General features: G+C 48.2%; 3 protein-coding genes across 7 annotated transcripts in view; 1 reads left to right on the top strand and 2 right to left on the bottom strand.

Moving 5' to 3' along the window:
* Positions 1-5638, bottom strand: part of ddb1 (damage-specific DNA binding protein 1) — a 131878-nt gene extending 126240 nt beyond the window's left edge. The window contains exons 1-3 of the mRNA XM_072465912.1: positions 5460-5638; positions 4413-4561; positions 1608-1724 (exon numbers count right to left, since the gene is read on the bottom strand). Of these exons, the coding sequence (XP_072322013.1) occupies positions 1608-1724; positions 4413-4561; positions 5460-5520 (327 nt within the window). The 5' untranslated portion in view covers positions 5521-5638. The remainder of the gene's footprint in view (positions 1-1607; positions 1725-4412; positions 4562-5459) is intronic.
* A 3064-nt stretch (positions 5639-8702) lies between these two features.
* Positions 8703-15283, top strand: LOC140381017 (cytoplasmic polyadenylation element-binding protein 1-like). Of its 5 annotated transcripts, none has more exons than XM_072465022.1 (12): positions 8703-8843; positions 8968-9145; positions 10312-10524; positions 11139-11365; positions 11429-11687; positions 12238-12351; positions 12910-13014; positions 13217-13353; positions 13423-13621; positions 13688-13782; positions 13840-13920; positions 13999-15283. In XM_072465022.1, exons 1-12 carry the CDS (start codon positions 8829-8831, stop codon positions 14107-14109), a joined length of 1734 nt encoding a protein of 577 aa, XP_072321123.1. In that variant the 5' UTR covers positions 8703-8828; the 3' UTR covers positions 14110-15283. The 5 variants fall into 5 exon arrangements, with proteins under 5 accessions (XP_072321123.1, XP_072321124.1, XP_072321122.1 ...); XM_072465023.1 differs by having other exon boundaries at positions 11133-11365; positions 12910-12999; XM_072465021.1 differs by having other exon boundaries at positions 11133-11365.
* Positions 15284-16088: 805 nt separating this feature from the next.
* On the bottom strand, positions 16089-18151 carry LOC140380830 (small ribosomal subunit protein eS17-like). The gene is made up of 5 exons (XM_072464752.1): positions 18049-18151; positions 17039-17190; positions 16618-16723; positions 16270-16335; positions 16089-16204 (listed from the first exon to the last, which is right to left on the bottom strand). The coding sequence occupies exons 1-5, from the start codon at positions 18049-18051 to the stop codon at positions 16127-16129; spliced, it is 405 nt and encodes a 134-aa protein (XP_072320853.1). The 5' UTR covers positions 18052-18151; the 3' UTR covers positions 16089-16126.
* Between the last annotated feature and the right edge of the window lie 1849 nt (positions 18152-20000).

Here is a 20000-nt window from a genome sequence, read left to right as displayed (position 1 = left end):
GATCTTACAGCCCACATGCAAGTGTGATGCATCATTAGAAAGCTTAGGCCTTCTAGTTTCTGCAGATGTGCACATGACACACTGTCAGGGCTTCAGAACTTACACTACAGAGGCCCAAACATAAACAAAACATCCTTTTTTTAGTCTCGCCTGAATATTGTCCATTTGTAAGAGAAGATAAGATAATCCTTTAATATTCACACAAGGGGAAATTTTGTTGTTACAACGCAGTAGAAACAGGAGGAAATGACAGATTATAGGAGTAATGGTCCTGAGCATGACATACTTCATTGTGTGCTTATGCTGTTCACTATACATGATGTTGTCATGACAACTGTGTAAAGTTTCAGATCTCTAGGAACAGGCATTTTGGTGCTGTTGATCTTTTTGTGTCAAAAAGTATATTCGAAACAAGTGATCCAAATATGTGCCAACTGTTTTATTACAATTTTAGCTCCTCTATCATAAAACATACATTTTGATGTTTTGTAGGCCACTACCTATTATAACTGCTAAAAATAATGAATGTGAAAATGTGTAAATATGAGTTTACACATGAATTTCCCATATAGAGGTAAAAAAAAATATATATATATTTTTTATTTTATTTTTGTATTGGTATAATAATACATATAACAAAATGCGCGTCCAAAAGGCTAATAAAAACAGAAAACGTGATGCGTAAAATCTAGTCGCCTCCTGCCCAAAAGTCTAGGCTCTGACAGTCATTACGCACGAGAAAAGGGCTTCTTCACACGATTCACACAGAATTGTCTCCAAGTCCCACCCCGCATTCGAAAGCCATACTCATTGGCTAGAATAATATGCCATTCAAAGTCTTCTACGTCACCATTAGCTCGCGCATTTTCAAAGTAAAAAGATGAATTTCGTGCGTGGGAAGTGGCGCATTTTTTTTTGCGGAGGCTGTGAAAAACAAACCCGTGGATGGTCTCATTCTGTAGGTAACAGTCTGATGAAAAGATCGATGCCAAACACCATCTTATAAGTCAAACAGGTCATTTGTTATGGACGGAGAAATGCGCCGGACGAGCAGCATGAGCCAGAGAAGAAAACTTTGTTTACTTGACAATATCTCGAAATCGGAAAACTTCAGTAAAAATACAAGTGGATATTGTTGTTCAATGGTTCCTTTTGGACAGACTGAGCACAAGAATGTACAGAATTAAAGCCGTTTTGTCCGTCATAAACAGGACAAGCGTTTGTAAAAGTTGAGATTTTCTCACAAACTATCGGTAATTGCTTCTTGGGGCGAATTATTCAATCAATGACAGTCCAGTCCAGTCCAGTCCAGTCCAGTCTAGTCTAGTCCAGTCCAGTCTAGTCCAGTCCAGTCCAGTCTAGTCCAGTCTAGTCTAGTCTTGTCTGCTCTGACACATGAAGAATTAGAGGGAACATTGTTTATAACTGACATACGACAGATGGAAATGTATAACGTTTGGCCTGAATTTGAAAGTTGACCCATTTGACAGACTTTGGATCAGACGTTTTCCATTTCATTAAATGTTTTGTGCTACGTGTTTCACTCTCTGGTCTTGTTCATCGTCCTGTGTTTTTTTTGGCAGTGAAACGGTGCTTGCTTCACTCACCTGCACATTCCCATGAGCGCGTGTGATGATGTCGATGCTCTCTCCGTTCTGCTTGTACTCCAGGATGCAGGCGTTATACTTGGACGTCAAGATGAACAGCAGGTCTTTGCTCTCGCCCTAAACACCACACACAAAGAAGGACACACAATGTTCATCTAAAACGTGGCAAGTAGATATAAACTGTGTTGTGTATTCCTCCTATAAAGAACACGCGGTTTATTTGTTTGTTTGTTACAGAAGTATATTTATGCTTTTCTCCGGTATTTAGCATTGAACTATAACTGCATAGATCCTTATTTTGTTGATGATGATCTAAAACGGCAAAGTAATAGAAACAAGTCCATTTCCTTCATAGTTGGGGGCAATATTTTAATGTTGTGTCAGGATTATCAGGCCAAAGTTATTTGCGCTAAAAGATTGATGTATCACAATAATTATTTACATTCTGACGGTTTAAAAATGTGACGATGACAAAAAAGAACCTCATTATTGTAAATCCATAAGAAAAGTGCTCATGAAAATGTGGTTTAAGTTTTGCATTACACATGAAAGCACTGTAACATTACCCCAAAAACAAACTTCACATTATTCTCTTTATTTTAAAGATTGCGTGGCAAGTTATTTTTATCATATTATTATATCTTCATGTTGAGGTTGTGTTCAAAATATCGATGGACTCCATATAGACAGTATCAATATTAATTAAGATTGTTGTGGCCCGGAGGCTTTAAACCTGGTGGAATAGTACTTTTGATCTGCTGTTTGTGCTGCGCTCCTCTGGTCGAGGTGAGAAGGAGCTGTGGACCTGATCAGAAGCTCCTCTGGAGGTGAGAAGGAGCTGTGGACCTGATCAGAAGCTCCTCTGGAGGTGAGAAGGAGCTGTGGACCTGATCAGAAGCTCCTCTGGGGGTGAGAAGGAGCTGTGGACCTGATCAGAAGCTCCTCTGGAGGTGAGAAGGAGCTGTGGACCTGATCAGAAGCTCCTCTGGAGGTGAGAAGGAGCTGTGGACCTGATCAGAAGCTCCTCTGGGGGTGAGAAGGAGCTGTGGACCTGATCAGAAGCTCCTCTGGTCGAGGTGAGAAGGAGCTGTGGACCTGATCAGAAGCTCCTCTGGGGGTGAGAAGGAGCTGTGGACCTGATCAGAAGCTCCTCTGGTCGAGGTGAGAAGGAGCTGTGGACCTGATCAGAAGCTCCTCTGGGGGTGAGAAGGAGCTGTGGACCTGATCAGAAGCTGATCTGTGCAGAAGATGCTGCTGCAGCATGCTCAGACCATGCAGTGTTCTCGCTGGGCTGAGGTGGAAGGATGGTTTTTGGTGTTGTATGTGACTTGAATAAAAAACACAATCGTTTTTTTTCAACCTGGCGGTATCTTTTGAGCATGGCGACCCGCCGCCCTTTTTTCAAAAATGTATCAGGATACGTATTGTAATGAGGGAATTGTATCGAAATATACAAGTATCGGGATACGTATCGTATAGCGAGGGTCTTGCCAATACCCAGCCCTACTTCATGTACAAACTTTGCAGATCTTGAAAATAACTCAATTATGATCAATGTTTCTCTGTATCTCCCACCTCTAGGTATAAAGATAATTCCTATGAATAATTTGGTGCTTAAATAACTATAATAGGATTGTACATGTCATAAGTGAAAACAACACTGATCTACAACAGGAACATCATGGTTAAACTTGTGTCTTTGTGGTATAATTTAATGTCAAATATCTTTGTCGTCTATCAAAATGTACCACAAACGATTATAGTCTTCTCTTTTTATAATGATTAACGATATTATATTTATTATTATTATTATTATTGTCCAATCTCTACTTCATAGTGACATTTCAGTGAGCCGCAGAGGCAGGATGAATACAGCTGTGAGCACGAATGATGAGGAAACATAATGACAACTAGGGATGTGTACCGCTCCGCAGGACCGGATCTGGACTTGTAAAAACGTTTCGGTTCAGGTCCAAAAAAAACGAAACCCTGGTGATTCGGTTCTGGACTCATTATAAATCTACCACTCACATTCTATATCCTTTACGTTCTAGAATCTAGACCATCCTAAACCTTCCATAGATCGCGAAATTCGCGTTAGAAAAGACGTAAACACTGACATCGCTGTCAATGGCCCGGAGCATCACGGACTCACGGACGGACGGACAGACAGAAATCTGCAAAATTAAAGAGTGTAAATGTATCTAAAGCATTAAACTTCAGGTGTGGGAACAGCCCAGTCAAACCAGTAACACACTTGACAAACATAGTATCAGCAGAAACAGCTGCTCCAATACTAATACTCAACTTGCTCTTGTTCGGAAGTTGTTCTTCTAGTAAAACATATGAATGTGTGTTAGCAGCTAGCAGCTTGTGATTTGTAAGTTGTAACTTCTGTTAATAAACAGTGAATAAACCAGATAAATTGAGTTTATTTCAGTCTGCAGTTAAGCCTTGTGTTTGATAGTCGTCCTTGTTCAAGTGTCTTCAACTTAATCTAGCGAAGTAGCTTGTGTTACGCTGTTGTAACATTATGCAAATATGGCATGAGTTCAGCCGGACTCATTAGGTCCGGACCTGAACCTGAACCTCTGGATTTGAATCCGGACTTGAACCTGAACGTGGGTTTAAGTCTGCATCCCTAATGACAACTCGAAAACACATACGAATGGACAACTGCATTAAATACAAATGTTAAAAGCAAATGGGGGTTACAAGGATCAAATTTGAAACAGTTAATGTCCAAAGTTAACCTGTGAAGGACGAATGGTCATTGATTCCTCACAGCAGACGGACAGGGCTCACCTTAGGCCTGAAGAGCTCCATGACTGCGATCTTGCCGTACATGCCGACCTCTTTGACGGGCCGCAGACCCTCCGCTGTCACCACATAGATCTCCAGACGGGTGTTTTTGGCTATGAGCAGGTTCAGATCCTCTGCAGAGGTGAAGTGGCCTGAGGATGCACATTTAAACAGTCAAGACCAGGATCAGACTAAAGTATCGAAAATACAGTACTAATGGATACTAAAAAATAGTAGTGGAACTAGATATTCATTTGCATAAATTATCTCCATCCATCCATCCATTTTCTACCGCTTGTTCCCTTTTGGGGTCGCGGGTGACTGGAGCCTATCCCATGCATAAGTATCTATACATCAAAAATCCCAAAGAGAAAAATATGTGGGGATTACAGAGACGTGAGGGATTATTTGTTCACAGTGACATTCTGCCCAGCTTTGAGTAAACGCACTAAAATAATGACATTTAGAAATCAAATCAGTTGCCATAAACAAAAATCTTTAAATCCTTTATTCAGACTACTAAATTTGACTTGTCAATAGTTCTAAAAAATAATATTTGATGCACCTTTAATTAAAATGTAATTAAAGTTGATTTTGTAGGCATTACTTTTACAATAGGGATTGTTTTCATCCTGTATCTGACTCTATACTTTGTCTTACTAACACCCCGGGCTCTATCCCCCAAACTGCAGTCATGCAGTCTGCAAAGTCATAAATACAAACACATGAGGAGCTGTCAAATGCAGTATAAAGTTAAATCAACACACAAACGCAAACATATAGAACAGCAATAATCCTCTACGACAGAAGACATCATATGAAAGCAAAATGGTGCAGGAACATGGGTTAGATGACACGTGAAGAGCCGTATGACGTCTGCTTTATGCTCGGAAAATAGGTAAACAATTAGCATGCGCGGCTAGCGGCTAGCGGCTGCAGCAGGCCCGCGGTGCAGCGGTGTGCCCAGCAGCAGCGCGGGATCACCGGGCACATCACCGGGCTGTGCGCGGGCGGCCGGTGCAGCACGTCCGCGGACAGAGCCGAGCTTACCGGTGATGCAAGCGTTCACGGCCGTGGGCTTCTGGGCCGTCACCACGTAGTTGTACGACATTTTACACACGGATAAAAAACAACACCAGCAGCGCAGTGTTTTATTCCCACACCAGAGCCAGAACCATTTGAGATGACCCGGAAGTACTTAGAAGAGGAGGCGGGGCCGAGCGGAAACTGCGCCCTCTAGCGACGCGGGTGGAACACGTCGTTTTTATTAAATGTTCTTATTTTATACTGGAAATATTGTATACATTATTGCACATGGAATGGGATGATACCCGCGCTAATACATCCCAAATTAGTATGAATGATTTAACAACCTTTGTATTTTATATTTGTGTTATTATTCTGTACTGTACATTCACTTTAGTGTATTTCGTTTATTTAATGGCATATAGTTCATATGATCCATGATCCAGAGCCATAAGCTGCTCCATATGAAGGGTTTTGAAAAAGACAACGTTTGTGGTCAAGTCCTGCCACCTTGTGTTTATTCAGTGTACTACATCAGAGAGGTGAGGATGAGGAACATGACCTTCAGTCCTACAGAATCCAGTTACCCGAATGGAATGGCAGACAACTGGGAAAAGGGGGCGGAAAAGAGAAATAGAATGGTGGCGGTTGGCGTCCGAGTGTTGCATTACCTGGTCTCTGAAACAACAACAACTATTCTAGTCACAAAGACATATCATGACCTCATGGGCTTTGTAACACCAAAGCAATGGAAGGAGTACTTTTACGGACTACGACAGAGTCTGAGGACTACGACAAAGTCTGAGGAATAAAGTCTGGCGGTAATGCAACACTTGGATGCCAACCGCCATAAAACGACAACAACAACAACATCTGAGGAATAAAGTCTGGCGGTGGTGCAGCGGTTGGATGCCGGCCGCCATGGAACAACAACAACAACAACAACAACAACAACAGAGTCTGAGGACAAAGCACTGGAAGTCAAGGCACTGAAAGAAGAACTTTTAGGACTACGACAAAGTCTGAGGAATAAAGTCTGGCGGTAATGCAACACTCGGATGTCAACCGCCATAAAACAACAACAACAACAACAACAACAATGTAATTTAATGTTTTTGTTATTCTGTTTTTTTTTTATCTACCATGGTGTTTTTGCAATTGAAAACCACTCAGATACACATGAGCGATATAAGAGCCAGGTTCAAAGACATTTACAATTGTTCATTTATTATAAGATTATGACAAACACTCCGTATTTAGTAAAATGCAAATAGTATGTTTAATAGAAAAGGACCGGCTGGTGTTCCCCCCCTCACCATCTCAGACTCCCCCATCTCCACTGTGGACTCCCTCCTCTTCCTCTGCACCACCATCACCAGGACCTCAAGTGGGAGGAGCCACCATCACCAGGACCTCAAGTGGGAGGAGCCACCATCAGCTCCTCATCAAGAAGGCCCAGCAGAGGATGTACTTCCTGCAGCAGCTGTGGATCAATCTGACAACGGAGATGATGGTGCAGTTCTACACGACCATCATTGAGTCCATCCTCACCTCCTCCATCACCTCCTCCATCACCTCCTCCATCACCTCCTCCATCACCTCCTCCATCACCGCGTGGTACGCTGGAGCCACAGCCAGGGACAAACAGAGACAACAGCGCCCTCTGCTGAGAAGGTGTTCGTCTGCAGACTTCCATCTCTGCAGGACCTGTACGTCTCCAGGACTCTGGGACGAACAGGTCGGATCACAGCTGACCCTTCTCATCCTGGACATGGACTATTTGAGCCACTCCCCTCAGGCAGGAGGCCACTCCCCTCAGACAGGAGGCCACTCCCCTCAGACAGGAGGCCACTCCCCTCAGGCAGGAGGCCACTCCCCTCAGACAGGAGGCCACTCCCCTCAGGCAGGAGGCCACTCCCCTCAGGCAGGAGGCCACTCCCCTCAGACAGGAGGCCACTCCCCTCAGGCAGGAGGCCACTCCCCTCAGGCAGGAGGCCACGCCCCTCAGGCAGGAGGCCACTCCCCTCAGGCAGGAGGCCACTCCCCTCAGACAGGAGGCCACTCCCCTCAGGCAGGAGGCCACTCCCCTCAGACAGGAGGCCACTCCCCTCAGGCAGGAGGCCACTCCCCTCAGGCAGGAGGCCACTCCCCTCAGACAGGAGGCCACTCCCCTCAGGCAGGAGGCCACTCCCCTCAGGCAGGAGGCCACGCCCCTCAGGCAGGAGGCCACTCCCCTCAGGCAGGAGGCCACTCCCCTCAGGCAGGAGGCCACGCCCCTCAGGCAGGAGGCCGCTCCCCTCAGGCAGGAGGCCACTCCCCTCAGGCAGGAGGCCACGCCCCTCAGGCAGGAGGCCACTCCCCTCAGGCAGGAGGCCACTCCCCTCAGGCAGGAGGCCACGCCCCTCAGGCAGGAGGCTACAGTCCATCCGGACCAGAACCTCCCGTCATAAGAACAGTTTCTTTCCCTCTGCTGTTGGACTCATGAACACTGCCTAAGCACCTGTCACTCACTGCACTGTCACTTCTATTGCACTACATAACATTATATTTTATATTTTAATCTACTATGTACATATCATACCGTTTTTGTTGTCTCTGTTGCACCGAATCACCGAATCACAATCCCTATGTTTGTGATTTTTTGTTCATCGACAAATGGCAATAAACCTGATTCTGATTCTGTTCAACTGACATTTATACAGCTAAATATTTCAAAGTAAATAATTGAACCTGAGATGTGGTCTACATCACTTTGCCTCCAATATGGAATTTTGAACATTCTACAGGGTTTTTATTTAAGCAAATGAGAATTAGAAAACAATATAAAAATGTTCAGAAGAACTCAAAACCTCAATTACAGTCATATCCAGTTAGACCTGTTAAAACTGTCAAATATTAAACTTATGGCAAATAAATACATGTTTTACTGGTTTTATAACTGTGAGGTCAAGCCTAAAATGTTCCATTTAATCAATAAGAAAACTTGAAAACTTGATGAGAAATTGACATGTTTCTCCCTCTTTCAGCGTTAAACAGCTTTGAACATGGACAAAACAGTGTTTGGCGGTAAATGCGTCTTTTCCAGCCGCCATTAAACGTAACAGAACAACAACAACAACAACAACAACAACAACAAGTGGAGCCGTCAGTGCACGCGGCCTCGGTGTGACTGTCCCGTGCGCTCTGTGATTGGCCCGTTGTCGCGGCGGGGCCTTTGATGTGCGGCACGTGACAGGCGGAGTCGCGCTCACGCGCAGCCTCCGTAGGGCGCGCGCGCGGCCAGCACACGTTCACCAAATTGGCCCTAATGAGCCGCGAGCTAAAGTCTTAAATGTAGCCCTTCTGCACCTCCGGCTCATGTCGCATTTCTTTTAATTCTTAGTTGTCCGCGACATGGCGTTTTCTCTGGTGAGTTTCACGAACAATAAAATGTCTGTTTTAATAAAGTTTTGCCGTAGTTTTCCCGCCAACGCGGAGCAAGTGCAATAAAAAAGCGCAGTTCTTTATTCTTGTGTCTTGTGTTTGTTTGTAGAGAAACGAGTCCCACAGGCCCGAGGGCCCCGACCCCGAGTCCCCGGCCTTGTCCACCTGCAGCAACGCGGACATCTTCCGCAGGATGAACACGATGCTGGGGAACGCGCTGGACCTGACCGGGGTGTGCACCACCCCCAACCCCGCCACGGCCAAGGGGAAGCCCGACCTGCTCTGCGGTACGTGGCCCTCCAGTGGTTTAGGCCCCTGTCCCACGTATTTGGACAATGTCACACATTTTGGGTGAAGTACCAGGTCTAAGGACCTTGGACCTGACATGATTGAGGATGTTTGACTCTTTATTGACGTCATCTCTGACGGGATATTTAACTTAAGGCCCGCGGGCCAGATCAGGTCCTACAGTCTTATACTGCCCGCGCTTGTTAATACTATAAATATATTTTGTCTTTACTAGTTTAGTCCATTTAATTCTTCTTGCACCTGCTTGTTTCATTCTGTGTTGTGAGACCCCCAAACTGTCCAAAGTGGTGGTTTGTAGCTCTGGGCCCCGAGGCCATGGCCCGCGGGGAAATTGCCTTGAATAGCCTTGATCTAGAGTCTTCAAGTTGGACTCCCACATTGAAACTGTCGGTCCACTTGAAGGCTCCATTAGGGAGAAGCCACCGTGTTTAAGGATATGTCTCCAGTATGGTTTGAAAAAGCTGCTCTGTATGTAGTGGCACCTCCTCCCGGGCCCCCGCACCTCCTCCCGGGCCCCTCCACATCTGATCATCAGCTGCTCGTGCTACAGGGTGTTCACGCTCTGAACAACGCTCACACTATGGCCCAGACTCATTGCACTTTAAGGTTCTGTTGTGAAGCGCTGAGTCATGCTCTGGGTTTTTCCCATGATGCCCCTCTGCTGCTGTCACTCTCTCTCACTCTCTCACCCTCTTGCTCTCTCTCACCCTCTCTCGCTCCCCTTCTCCCCTCCCCTCCCCTGCCTCTGGAACGCAGACGAGTCCTCCTCCTCCTCCTCCTCCTCCTCCTCCTCCTCCTCCTCCTCCTCCTCCTCCTCCCTCCTCTGCAGCGCCTCAGACGTGCTGTGCCTTCAGAGAGTGAGCGCTTCTACCAACAAACCACGGCTCTCTGGAATTTCTCATTTCAGTATCTGAGCTGCAGGAGGTGGTAGAGCTGATGTCATTAGCAGGGGTGTGCGAGTGCAGCGGCAGCCATGTCACATGCTGCTAGGTGGGTCAGTGATGCGCACAGAAATGCATGGCAGGCGCACCGGGCACAGAGGCAGCAGGTTAGCAGCTTGGGGCAGAGCACAGGCGCCAACTCCTGATCCTGTACATGTTTGTGGCGGCTGGAAGGTGTCTAAAGAGTGTTTGCTGTGCTTTAGAGTCGGAGCTGGCTGCTGTGGGCAGCAGGAGGATGCTCTTCCCAAACTGTGGTGTCTCCCCGGACATGGGGTCTCCCCGGGGCCAGCTGGGTGTCACAGACCTGGGCCTGGGCCTGCAGTCTCTGCGCCTGTCGGGCTGGGACAGACCCTGGAGCAGCCAGGACAGTGACACACACCCCTCGCCTACTCAGATCCAGACCAGCTCTCCCTCCAGTAAGTAGCACAACACGGGCTGTAGAAGGTCTAAGTGTTAATGCAGTGTTAGAGTGACTGTGCAGGATCTGAATGTGTCGTCACAAAGGACAATGATGTGGCACTTTAAGCAGCTTCTATAATCTCACACCATTGTCTTTACTGTCAATTTAAGTCTAGTTTAAAGTATTGTTTTACCCGGACATGTTGGAGTTGCCTAGCTGCTTAGTCTCAATAGAGAACCCAACCCAGAGTTCTAATGTATTGTAGATATTCTCGATACAGTGTTTATTGGATGAGCCCACTTTCCAAACTGGGGCGAGGAAATGAGCCACAGAAGTCACAAACTACCTAAAGTTAACATGTAGTCTTTAGACTTCTTTAACTGACATTTAATGGTGGTTTTGCGTAGTTTCTAATACAATATTTAGCGGTTTATAGTATAATATTAGGCCTGGTCACTGTCCCACAATAGTGTGGGGCAAAGGATTTGTGAGTCTGCCTGGGATGAATCGATCTGGCTTTCATCGGGCAAAAGGGATTGTCAAACAAAGCGTTTGTGTCCATGGCTACTGCCTGGAAACCCCTGAGTCATCTTTGAGGCTTAAATGCTGTGATTGTCCTGTGAGTGCTAGGTTTGCTGAACAGCCCCTTCAGCGGGATCCTGGCGAAGTCTCCTGGATACCTGTGCCCAGAGTCCATGGGCATGACTGCAGACTTCCTGGAGAAGTTTCCCTGCATGGCTCGCATGGCGTCGCGCAGACTGGACTCCAGCTCCTTTCTGGACTCTCGCTCCAGCAGCCCAGAGGACTCTGAGACCAGTGGCTTCAGCTCCGGCTCGGACCACCTCTGTGACATGCTGGTACGTCTCATGATGGTCAGAGATGGAGTGTTGAATGTCTAACATGAAGCGTGTGCTGTGCAGTCCACTCTGCGCATCTCTCCTCCTCTGCCGTACCTCACGTCCAACATGCAGAAGGACCTGCTGAGGATGGGATCTCGACTGGACCCACAGGACATGAGCTCTCCTTTGACCCCTTCCCCTGGGGCCAGCCCCGCCTCATCCGCCCTGTCACGTCGCTGGCGCTCGGGCTCGGGCAGTCCCTGGCCTGGCTCAGACGTCCTGGACCAGTCTGACACTTTCAGCATCGAGCGAGAGGCGCGTCTGCACAGACAGGCCGCAGGTAACTCCCTGCTCGCGTACACTGGCCGCTGCTCGCGTACACTGGCCGCTGCTCGCGTACACTGGCCGCTGCTCGCGTACACTGGCCGCTGCTCGCGTACACTGGCCGCTGCTCGCGTACACTGGCCGCTGCTCGCGTACACTGGCCGCTGCTCGCGTACACTGGCCGCTGCTCGCGTACACTGGCCGCTGCTCGCGTACACTGGCCGCCGCTGCTCGCGTACTCTGACCGCCGCTGCTCGCGTACTCTGACCGCCGCTGCTCGCGTACTCTGACCGCCGCTGCTCGCGTACTCTGACCGCCGCTGCTCGCGTACACTGGCCGCTGCTCGCGTACTCTGGCCGCTGCTCGCGTACTCTGACCGCCGCTGCTCGCGTACTCTGACCGCCGCTGCTCGCGTACTCTGACCGCCGCTGCTCGCGTACTCTGACCGCCGCTGCTCGCGTACTCTGACCGCCGCTGCTCGCGTACTCTGACCGCCGCTGCTCGCGTACTCTGACCGCCGCTGCTCGCATCCCGCTGACCACGTACTAACGGTTTGTCCCCCTCAGCTGTGAACGAGGCCACGTTCACCTGGAGCGGTCAGCTGCCTCCGAGAAACAACAAGGACCCACTGTACTCCTGCAAGGTGTTCCTGGGAGGCGTCCCCTGGGACATCACAGAATGTAAGAAGCTGCACACGCACTCGCCCCAGAGGCTGATGCCTTTGGTTAAAGACTCTGAGGTAATACAGCCAGAATCACTCAAAAGCAGCCAATGAGGGAAGAGGAAATGTTTGCATTTAATGTGCTAAGCGCTAGCTGAAGTGAACAAAAGGCACATTTCCAACACCCAAAGACTCTTCAAATAAGATTTCCTGTAATCCTGACTAAACTGTAGAGAATATAATCCAGACGGTTTTTGTTGACTATAGCAGTAGCAGCATGTGCTAATGTTAGCCAACAATCTTCTCTTCTCCACTATCACTGGTGTGATCTGTGCTGAAGATCTCTTTTGAGTTCTGACTATTTATTTAAATCCAGCGCTGCCTCAGTCATGAGCCATGAACATTGGCCCTAATGAGACGTGAGCGTCACTCTAAAGCTGACACACCAACTACTGCCACGTCTGACACACACACTGCAGGATGTCCCACATGCTCAGGTGGAACATTGGCCCTTGTTGGGTCGATGGTTCTTACAGCGTTTGTCTTTGTGGAACCCTGATTGGACGTGTGCTTGCAGCTGGTCTGATCGCCACCTTCAGCAGTTATGGCCCTCTGAGTGTGGAGTGGCCGGGTAAGGATGGGAAACACCCACGCTGTCCTCCCAAAGGTAATGTGGCCAAAGGTAATGGCGAGCTGGTAGGTTTTTATTTTTACTGGTGTCCGGGGAGCACTGGTGAGTTTGCCCTGGGGTCGGGACATAGGACATATGGGAACTGCACTGGTGGGAAATGAATACCTAAGACTTGTGAACCCAATGTTTGATTTCTGCAAATGTAATGGACGTCTGAACCCTACATGCTGGTGATTGTGGTCTTTATTTGCAGGCTATGTGTACCTGATATTTGAGAATGAGAAATCTGTGCGGGCGCTGCTGCGCGCGTGCTCCCAGGACCCGTTCCACCCAGAGGACAACAGAGAGTACTATTTTAAGATGTCCAGTCGCAGAATGAGATGCAAAGATGTAAGTCCAAAGCGTACATTTGTCCAGTGTTGGCTGGAGCGTATGGACTGTGGTGACTCTGGTGTCCAGGTGCAGGTCATCCCCTGGGTCATCTCTGACAGTAACTACGTGCGCTGCCCTGCTCAGCGCTTGGACCCCAGTAAGACGGTGTTTGTGGGTGCGCTCCACGGGATGCTGAACGCCGAGGCTCTGGCCAGTATCATGAACGACCTGTTTGCCGGGGTCATGTACGCGGGCATTGACACGGACAAGCACAAGTACCCCATAGGTGACTGCGCCCTCTTCAGCACAATGTTTCCACATCAGGGCTCATAACGCTAACTGTGCTCCTCAGGCTCTGGACGTGTCACGTTTAACAATCAGCAGAGTTACCTGAAGGCCGTGTGTGCTGCGTTTGTGGAAATCAAAACACCCAAGTTTACAAAAAAGGTGCGTGTTAGTCATTAAAACCAAGAGTACTTTTTTACCACTTGTTTTAAACTTCAGGTCCAGATCGACCCGTATCTGGAAGACTCCATGTGTCAAGTTTGCCTTCGCCAGCCCGGGCCGTTCTTCTGCAGGGACCAGGTCTGCGTCTCACTGCTACACGTGCTACACGTGCTACACGTTTAAAGTGGCGTTGTCTGAAGGGTGTTGTGTTTGCAGGCCTGCTTCAAGTACTACTGCCGCTCCTGCTGGCACTGGCAACACTCCATGGACATCCTGAGCAACCACCGGCCCCTGATGCGCAACCAGAAGAACCGAGACTCGAGCTAGAGCTGCACTGGAGGCACACCAGGGCCAAAGGAAGAGCTCCTGCTGGAGTGAAGCTGCACGCCGAGAGCGCACCAGAGCGGCGCCTCGCCCGCGCCGGCCCTGCACTGGGGATTTCACTGTAGAAACGTTCACTTTTGCACTTGCTCATTTTTGCTGTTCAGTGGCACTATGCACAGTGACCTTGTAGAGACAAGGGCCCTTCACCTTTATGCATTTTCTTAACTTGTGGCCAGACAGAAAGGTGGGAGTCGGTCTAAAGTTGGGCGGATTTTTGTTTTTTTGTTTTTTTTTTACGTTGCAAAGTGAAGAGCGATCACGCCAGTCTCATTGCCTTCAACGGCAGACGCCATACAGTGCCTTTAAATTTTTAGTTTTCCTTCTCCCGCCCCAGTTGGAATCTGTTTTTCCCTGTACGCCAACTGGTGTTTCTGGAGTTGAACGTTGGCCTTCATTTAATCAGTCGCATTTCAGACATTTTTACGCAGTTTTTTACTCATTTGTACACACGGTTTTAAGTAGACATGAAAATTTTGAACAGGATTCTACCAGGCGGCTGCTGATGGGCACACGCTCTTATTTTTCAATTTGATTTGTACGTTTTGTTTTTCTTATACAATTTACCTTTTTTAATTTGCCCGAGTTTTCAATAGAATGGGCACTAAGCGTTGGTAGTACTACTTTAAACTCTGTTGCTCCAGTTATATTAAATGTAATGGTACTTGATACACTTTAACTGGTTCACATCATTTTAAATCAACTGCTGGATCTTGTTGAGACTAGAGTGAATTCATGTTTTGATTGTACATAGTTTATTGCACTTTTTAATTTGCACTTGGAAGGTGTTTTAATCACTTTAGTACTTCAGCAGAGGAACGTCAGACTCCAGCTCGTTTCCTGCTGACTGTAAGAACTTCCACGTTGCTGATAAATATCTATTCCAAGCTTGTGTAGAGCTCAGATGGGTCCACGCTCCTCCCATGAGCCTTCTGTTCTGTCTGACGCTGTGTGCCAAAGACGTGTCCTCCTGGATCCATCGGTCGTCACGCTGAGCTGCTCAAGCCCAGCTGCTTTTTAGAGTTTTGAAAGTCTACCTCATTGTGGTCTGCCAAGTTTGCTGCTACTTACAGTTGTGGAGTATGTTCGGATTGGGCACAATAAAGGTGTTTAAGCATTACGCTGGCTTCTTGTGTTTCTACCATTTTCAAGCCTCAAACTACATATTTCTACGTTCTTCCCAAAAAAGGTTTTTATTTGGTGTAGAAATGTGTCCAGAGCCAAACGTGTGAAATGCAAGTTACTGACAAACTGCAGTAGCAGTGAGTGTCCAAGGAGCGAGTCTCTGCAGCTCAGTTTACTTGTCATGGTGATGTCCACTGGTAGTGACTGAACCGGACATTATTCGAAATACTAACATTCTTTGCCTTTGCCATGGTCAATCTGCACTGTCAAGTCTGGCATCAGTTTATTAAAGCTTATTCTGGACCTGGGCCCCCAGAGGACAGTCTTAATGCTTTACCATTTAAAAAGGCCTTAGCTGATTTCTTAGGACTGCACATTTTAACCGTATAACTTGTATTCTAGAACAGGTCAGCAAATATTCAACTAGTGACTCTGAAACCAAGCTGTTCTGCACAATGAGGTTTGGGCCCTTTAGTCTTATCCAGAGACTTGCTGGCCTTAAAGGGGTGAGTCTACTTTATCCTGGTCTTAATTTGATTCATGTGATGACAGTTGTAAATGGTACTAAGTTATATTTGGTCTAAACATTGTACATTTATGTAAATGACCTTTTACCCCTTTAGTTTCTGGTAAAGGGCTGCCACTTCATCCTCAAAGTATGAATGTGGTAAAATGCAGTGGTCTTGGTTCAAGGATCGTAAGCATTTTTTTTTTATAATTTTTCTTAAACCTGGTTTTCACAAAGCATCTCATTCTGTTCCAGCCTTTAGGCCCTGATGCAGCACAGTAACGACACCATGTTTCCTACAACACTTTTATTTGCACATCATGAACACGTTTAAAGTCCTCTTGGTGTTTTAAAGTTCATGCCGACTGTGGGTTGAGTGACTTGGAGGTTTGAAAGCCCGCCGAAGTCCTGAGGGAGAGAAAAGCGGTTAAGAGATGACTTTGTACCATCAGAAGACAAGTCACTGCCCTCACCATCATCTTGAGCATCTCCTTCGTGTCTGGATCCACCTCAATGAGCTCCTGGTCCAGGGCCGAGATCTACACAGAACAGATGGATGAAGTTCTAACCAGCTCGAGCTGCACATGGAACTACTCTAAGCAAAAGGAGGTGGAAAGTCCAGTGTCTTAGTCCATTGGGTCCGGCACGCCCCCCGCGCGCGGACACGTCCGGCACGCCCCCCGCGCGCGGACACGTCCGGCACGCCCCCCGCGCGCGGACACGTCCGGCACGCCCCCCGCGCGCGGACACCACCGGCACGCCCCCCGCGCGCGGACACGTCCGGCACGCTGGAGCTCCAGAGAAGAGCGCTTGAGTCATACCTCGGGGACGTAGTTGTCTCTCCTCTCGCGCTCCTCCTCCTGCAGCTTGATGGAGATGCCTCTGACTGGACCGCGCTGGATCCGCTTCATCAGGTGAGTCACATACCTGCAACGCAGACGTGGTCAGCGGGTCAACAGTGAACAGCAGCGGGTCATTATATAGAAACACAGGGACCCCCCCTCCAAAGTGTTTGTATGTGGGGGAAACTCTGGTTCACATGACGACCAGTCCAAGCTTCACAATCAACAATTATAATAAAGTCTGCCCTCGTGGTTTCATTTCCATTTGCAGCCGTCACGCGGTGAAACTAATCCTGTCCGAATATAACACGCGTGTCGTTTGAGGAGGAAATGATGTCACTGAAAAACTGCTGCATGCGGAGCCGCTGCGGAGCCTTTGGAGCAGAAGCAGACGACTCACCCTGCGATCTTGTTTCGGAGCGGTTTGCTGGGGATGATGGCGATTTCCTCACACACGCGCTTGTTGGTGTGGAAGTCACTGCCCAGGCGCATGTAGTACTTCTCGATGATGACCCTGGAGGCCTTCTTTATGGTCTTGGTCCTGACACGCCCCTGGAAAGACAGGATCAGACTCTCACACTGTGCACAGCTCTGTTCTGAAGCTCTGCGTGCTCCTTTGTCACGGACAAGTCTAAATGGTCAAAGTTATTCAGTTTGTTGATTACCAGGAGTCACTGCCACACTTTGAATGGAATACAAAAGACTGAGTTACGGGACGCTCACCGCAGCTTGGGAAAACTGCAACGACTGACGTTTGTGAACAGAATATGATTTCACTGGAGAAACTGGGATCAGCTTCAGATCACACAATAAAATACAAATCCGGGTGGTTTTGACAAATGAGCACTCGGATAAATGAGATCCTGAAATATAGATTACAACTGAGCCATTTTGATGAAGGTCGGAGTATTTTTACTGGACAAACTTCAATGGTTTTCACTCCTGCAGATACATTACACTTTAACCTGCATGTTTTGTGAACATTTGTACTCTTTTCACACCATTTGAGCATTACATCTACTTAAAGCTCCATTCCGGGATCTTTTCCATTTCTGCTGAGATGAAAGTTAAAGGGTCAGGGGTTTATTATGAGCCAATATAACATGAACAGGACTGTAGTTTAGTAGTAGGTCTTCTACTTTGCAGATTAAAGCAAATCCAATTAGCCAGCCACAGTTTGATTCTCGTTTCAAGCTGTTCTGTCACATTATTAAAATAAAAGCCTTCAGAGGTGGATTTGTCAGGAGTCGCGTTGTAAACAAACTCAGAGAAACTCAGAGAAACTCTCCGTTTCAGGCTCTACGTGGCTTTAGGCCGCGGGTCAGCGGCGGTTCCCGCTCCTCACGCGGACACAGAGGGCGGATGGAGCCGGATAACGGGGCCGTGGAGGGCTTTAGTCGTGATACGCACCATGTTGAACTCGGGCCGCGGCGGAAGAGAACCACCGGCTTTGACAAGCGGAAGTTTATAGCTCGCAGCCAGTTCAGCAGCGGCGCGGCGCGGCGCGGAGAGGAACCGCACCCATATGTATCCACAGATCCAGCTCAGCAGCGGCGCGGCGCGGCGCGGAGAGGAACTGCACCCATATATATCCACAGATCCAGCTCAGCAGCGGCGCGGCGCGGCGCGGAGAGGAACTGCACCCATATGTATCCACAGATCCAGCTCAGCAGCGGCGCGGCGCGGCGCGGAGAGGAACTGCACCCATATGTATCCACAGATCCAGCTCAGCAGCGGCGCGGCGCGGCGCGGAGAGGAACCGCACCCATATATATCCACAGATCCAGCTCAGCAGCGGCGCGGCGCGGCGCGGAGAGGAACTGCACCCATATGTATCCACAGATCCAGCTCAGCAGCGGCGCGGCGCGGCGCGGAGAGGAACTGCACCCATATGTATCCACAGATCCAGCTCAGCAGCGGCGCGGCGCGGCGCGGAGAGGAACTGCACCCATATATATCCACAGATCCAGCTCAGCAGCGGCGCGGCGCGGAGAGGAACTGCACCCATATGTATCCACAGATCCAGCTCAGCAGCGGCGCGGCGCGGCGCGGAGAGGAACCGCACCCATATGTATCCACAGATCCAGCTCAGCAGCGGCGCGGCGCGGCGCGGAGAGGAACTGCACCCATATGTATCCACAGATCCAGCTCAGCAGCGGCGCGGCGCGGCGCGGAGAGGAACTGCACCCATATGTATCCACAGATCCAGCTCAGCAGCGGCGCGGCGCGGCGCGGAGAGGAACTGCACCCATATGTATCCACAGATCCAGCTCAGCAGCGGCGCGGCGCGGCGCGGAGAGGAACTGCACCCATATGTATCCACAGATCCAGCTCAGCAGCGGCGCGGCGCGGCGCGGAGAGGAACTGCACCCATATGTATCCACAGATCCAGCTCAGCAGCGGCGCGGCGCGGCGCGGAGAGGAACTGCACCCATATGTATCCACAGATCCAGCTCAGCAGCGGCGCGGCGCGGCGCGGAGAGGAACTGCACCCATATGTATCCACAGATCCAGCTCAGCAGCGGCGCGGCGCGGCGCGGAGAGGAACTGCACCCATATGTATCCACAGATCCAGGGTGAGGGGGGATGGTGACGCGTGCCTGTGGTTATGACGCGGTCTTGCCCCCACCGCCCGTCAGTTTGGAGATTGGAGGAAAGGAGATAGTCTGTAATATAGCTAAACACTGAGGGAATCAATCAAAAAAACACTCTGGACATAAATGAAGCACAAATAGCAATGTCAGAAGGTTAAAAGCTCTGAAAAGTCGATTTTGCATGTTATGAGACCTTTAACTATAGTAGTAGAATATTGCAAATAATTATAACTATATTTTATAATTCCTTCTTACTATAAAGAACCACTTTATTCAAAGTAACACGACTCAAGCCAATAAAATAAGATTTCAGCTAAAAATCATTTTGTCCAGACAACATTTTACGCATTCATTTTGACCAAATTAAAAATTGTTCCACTTGCTTTTGCATTGACGAGGTATAATTTTTACTTCATTTTATTTATTAAATGAAGTAAAAATTTTAGATCACTTCTAAAATATAGAAGTGATCTGTGCCATAGTTAAAGGTACAGTGTGTAGTTTTCTGGGGTTAAAGTTAAAACTATACTGCAGAACATTGTGTAGATAAATGAGTTTTATGCCACACTGTGTGGAATATTATAGCCAAAGGAACAACATTTCCATGGAAACAACCAGGACAATCAACTTCACCAGGCCAAGTATGTACGTTTTAAAGATGATTGATGCTTTTGTTCACTCAATGTAAGATGCTATTTATAAACTTGTCTTGTGCACGTGACGGTGCAACACTGCGTGGGTTAACTTTCTATTCACCTCCAAAAGTGC

The sequence above is a fragment of the Eucyclogobius newberryi genome, unplaced genomic scaffold (assembly GCF_026437365.1).
Source record: "Eucyclogobius newberryi isolate DKJ021-1_F unplaced genomic scaffold, fEucNew1.0.hap1 SCAF_5, whole genome shotgun sequence".
Taxonomy (NCBI): Eukaryota; Metazoa; Chordata; class Actinopteri; order Gobiiformes; family Gobiidae; genus Eucyclogobius; species Eucyclogobius newberryi.
This window is presented reverse-complemented; position numbering and strand designations above follow the sequence as displayed.

What these genes read in the sequence shown, in the direction of transcription:
- LOC140380830 (XM_072464752.1), bottom strand. An exon ending in CTCCGAAACAAGATCGCAGG is followed by an intron (nt 16,724 to 17,038) that starts GTGAGTCGTCTG and finishes TCTGCGTTGCAG; the next exon opens with GTATGTGACTCACCTGATGA. An exon ending in AGGAGATGCTCAAGATGATG is followed by an intron (nt 16,205 to 16,269) that starts GTGAGGGCAGTG and finishes TCTCTCCCTCAG; the next exon opens with GACTTCGGCGGGCTTTCAAA.
- LOC140381017 (XM_072465021.1), top strand. An exon ending in ACCACCTCTGTGACATGCTG is followed by an intron (nt 11,366 to 11,428) that starts GTACGTCTCATG and finishes TGTGCTGTGCAG; the next exon opens with TCCACTCTGCGCATCTCTCC. An exon ending in TCTGCACAGACAGGCCGCAG is followed by an intron (nt 11,688 to 12,237) that starts GTAACTCCCTGC and finishes TGTCCCCCTCAG; the next exon opens with CTGTGAACGAGGCCACGTTC.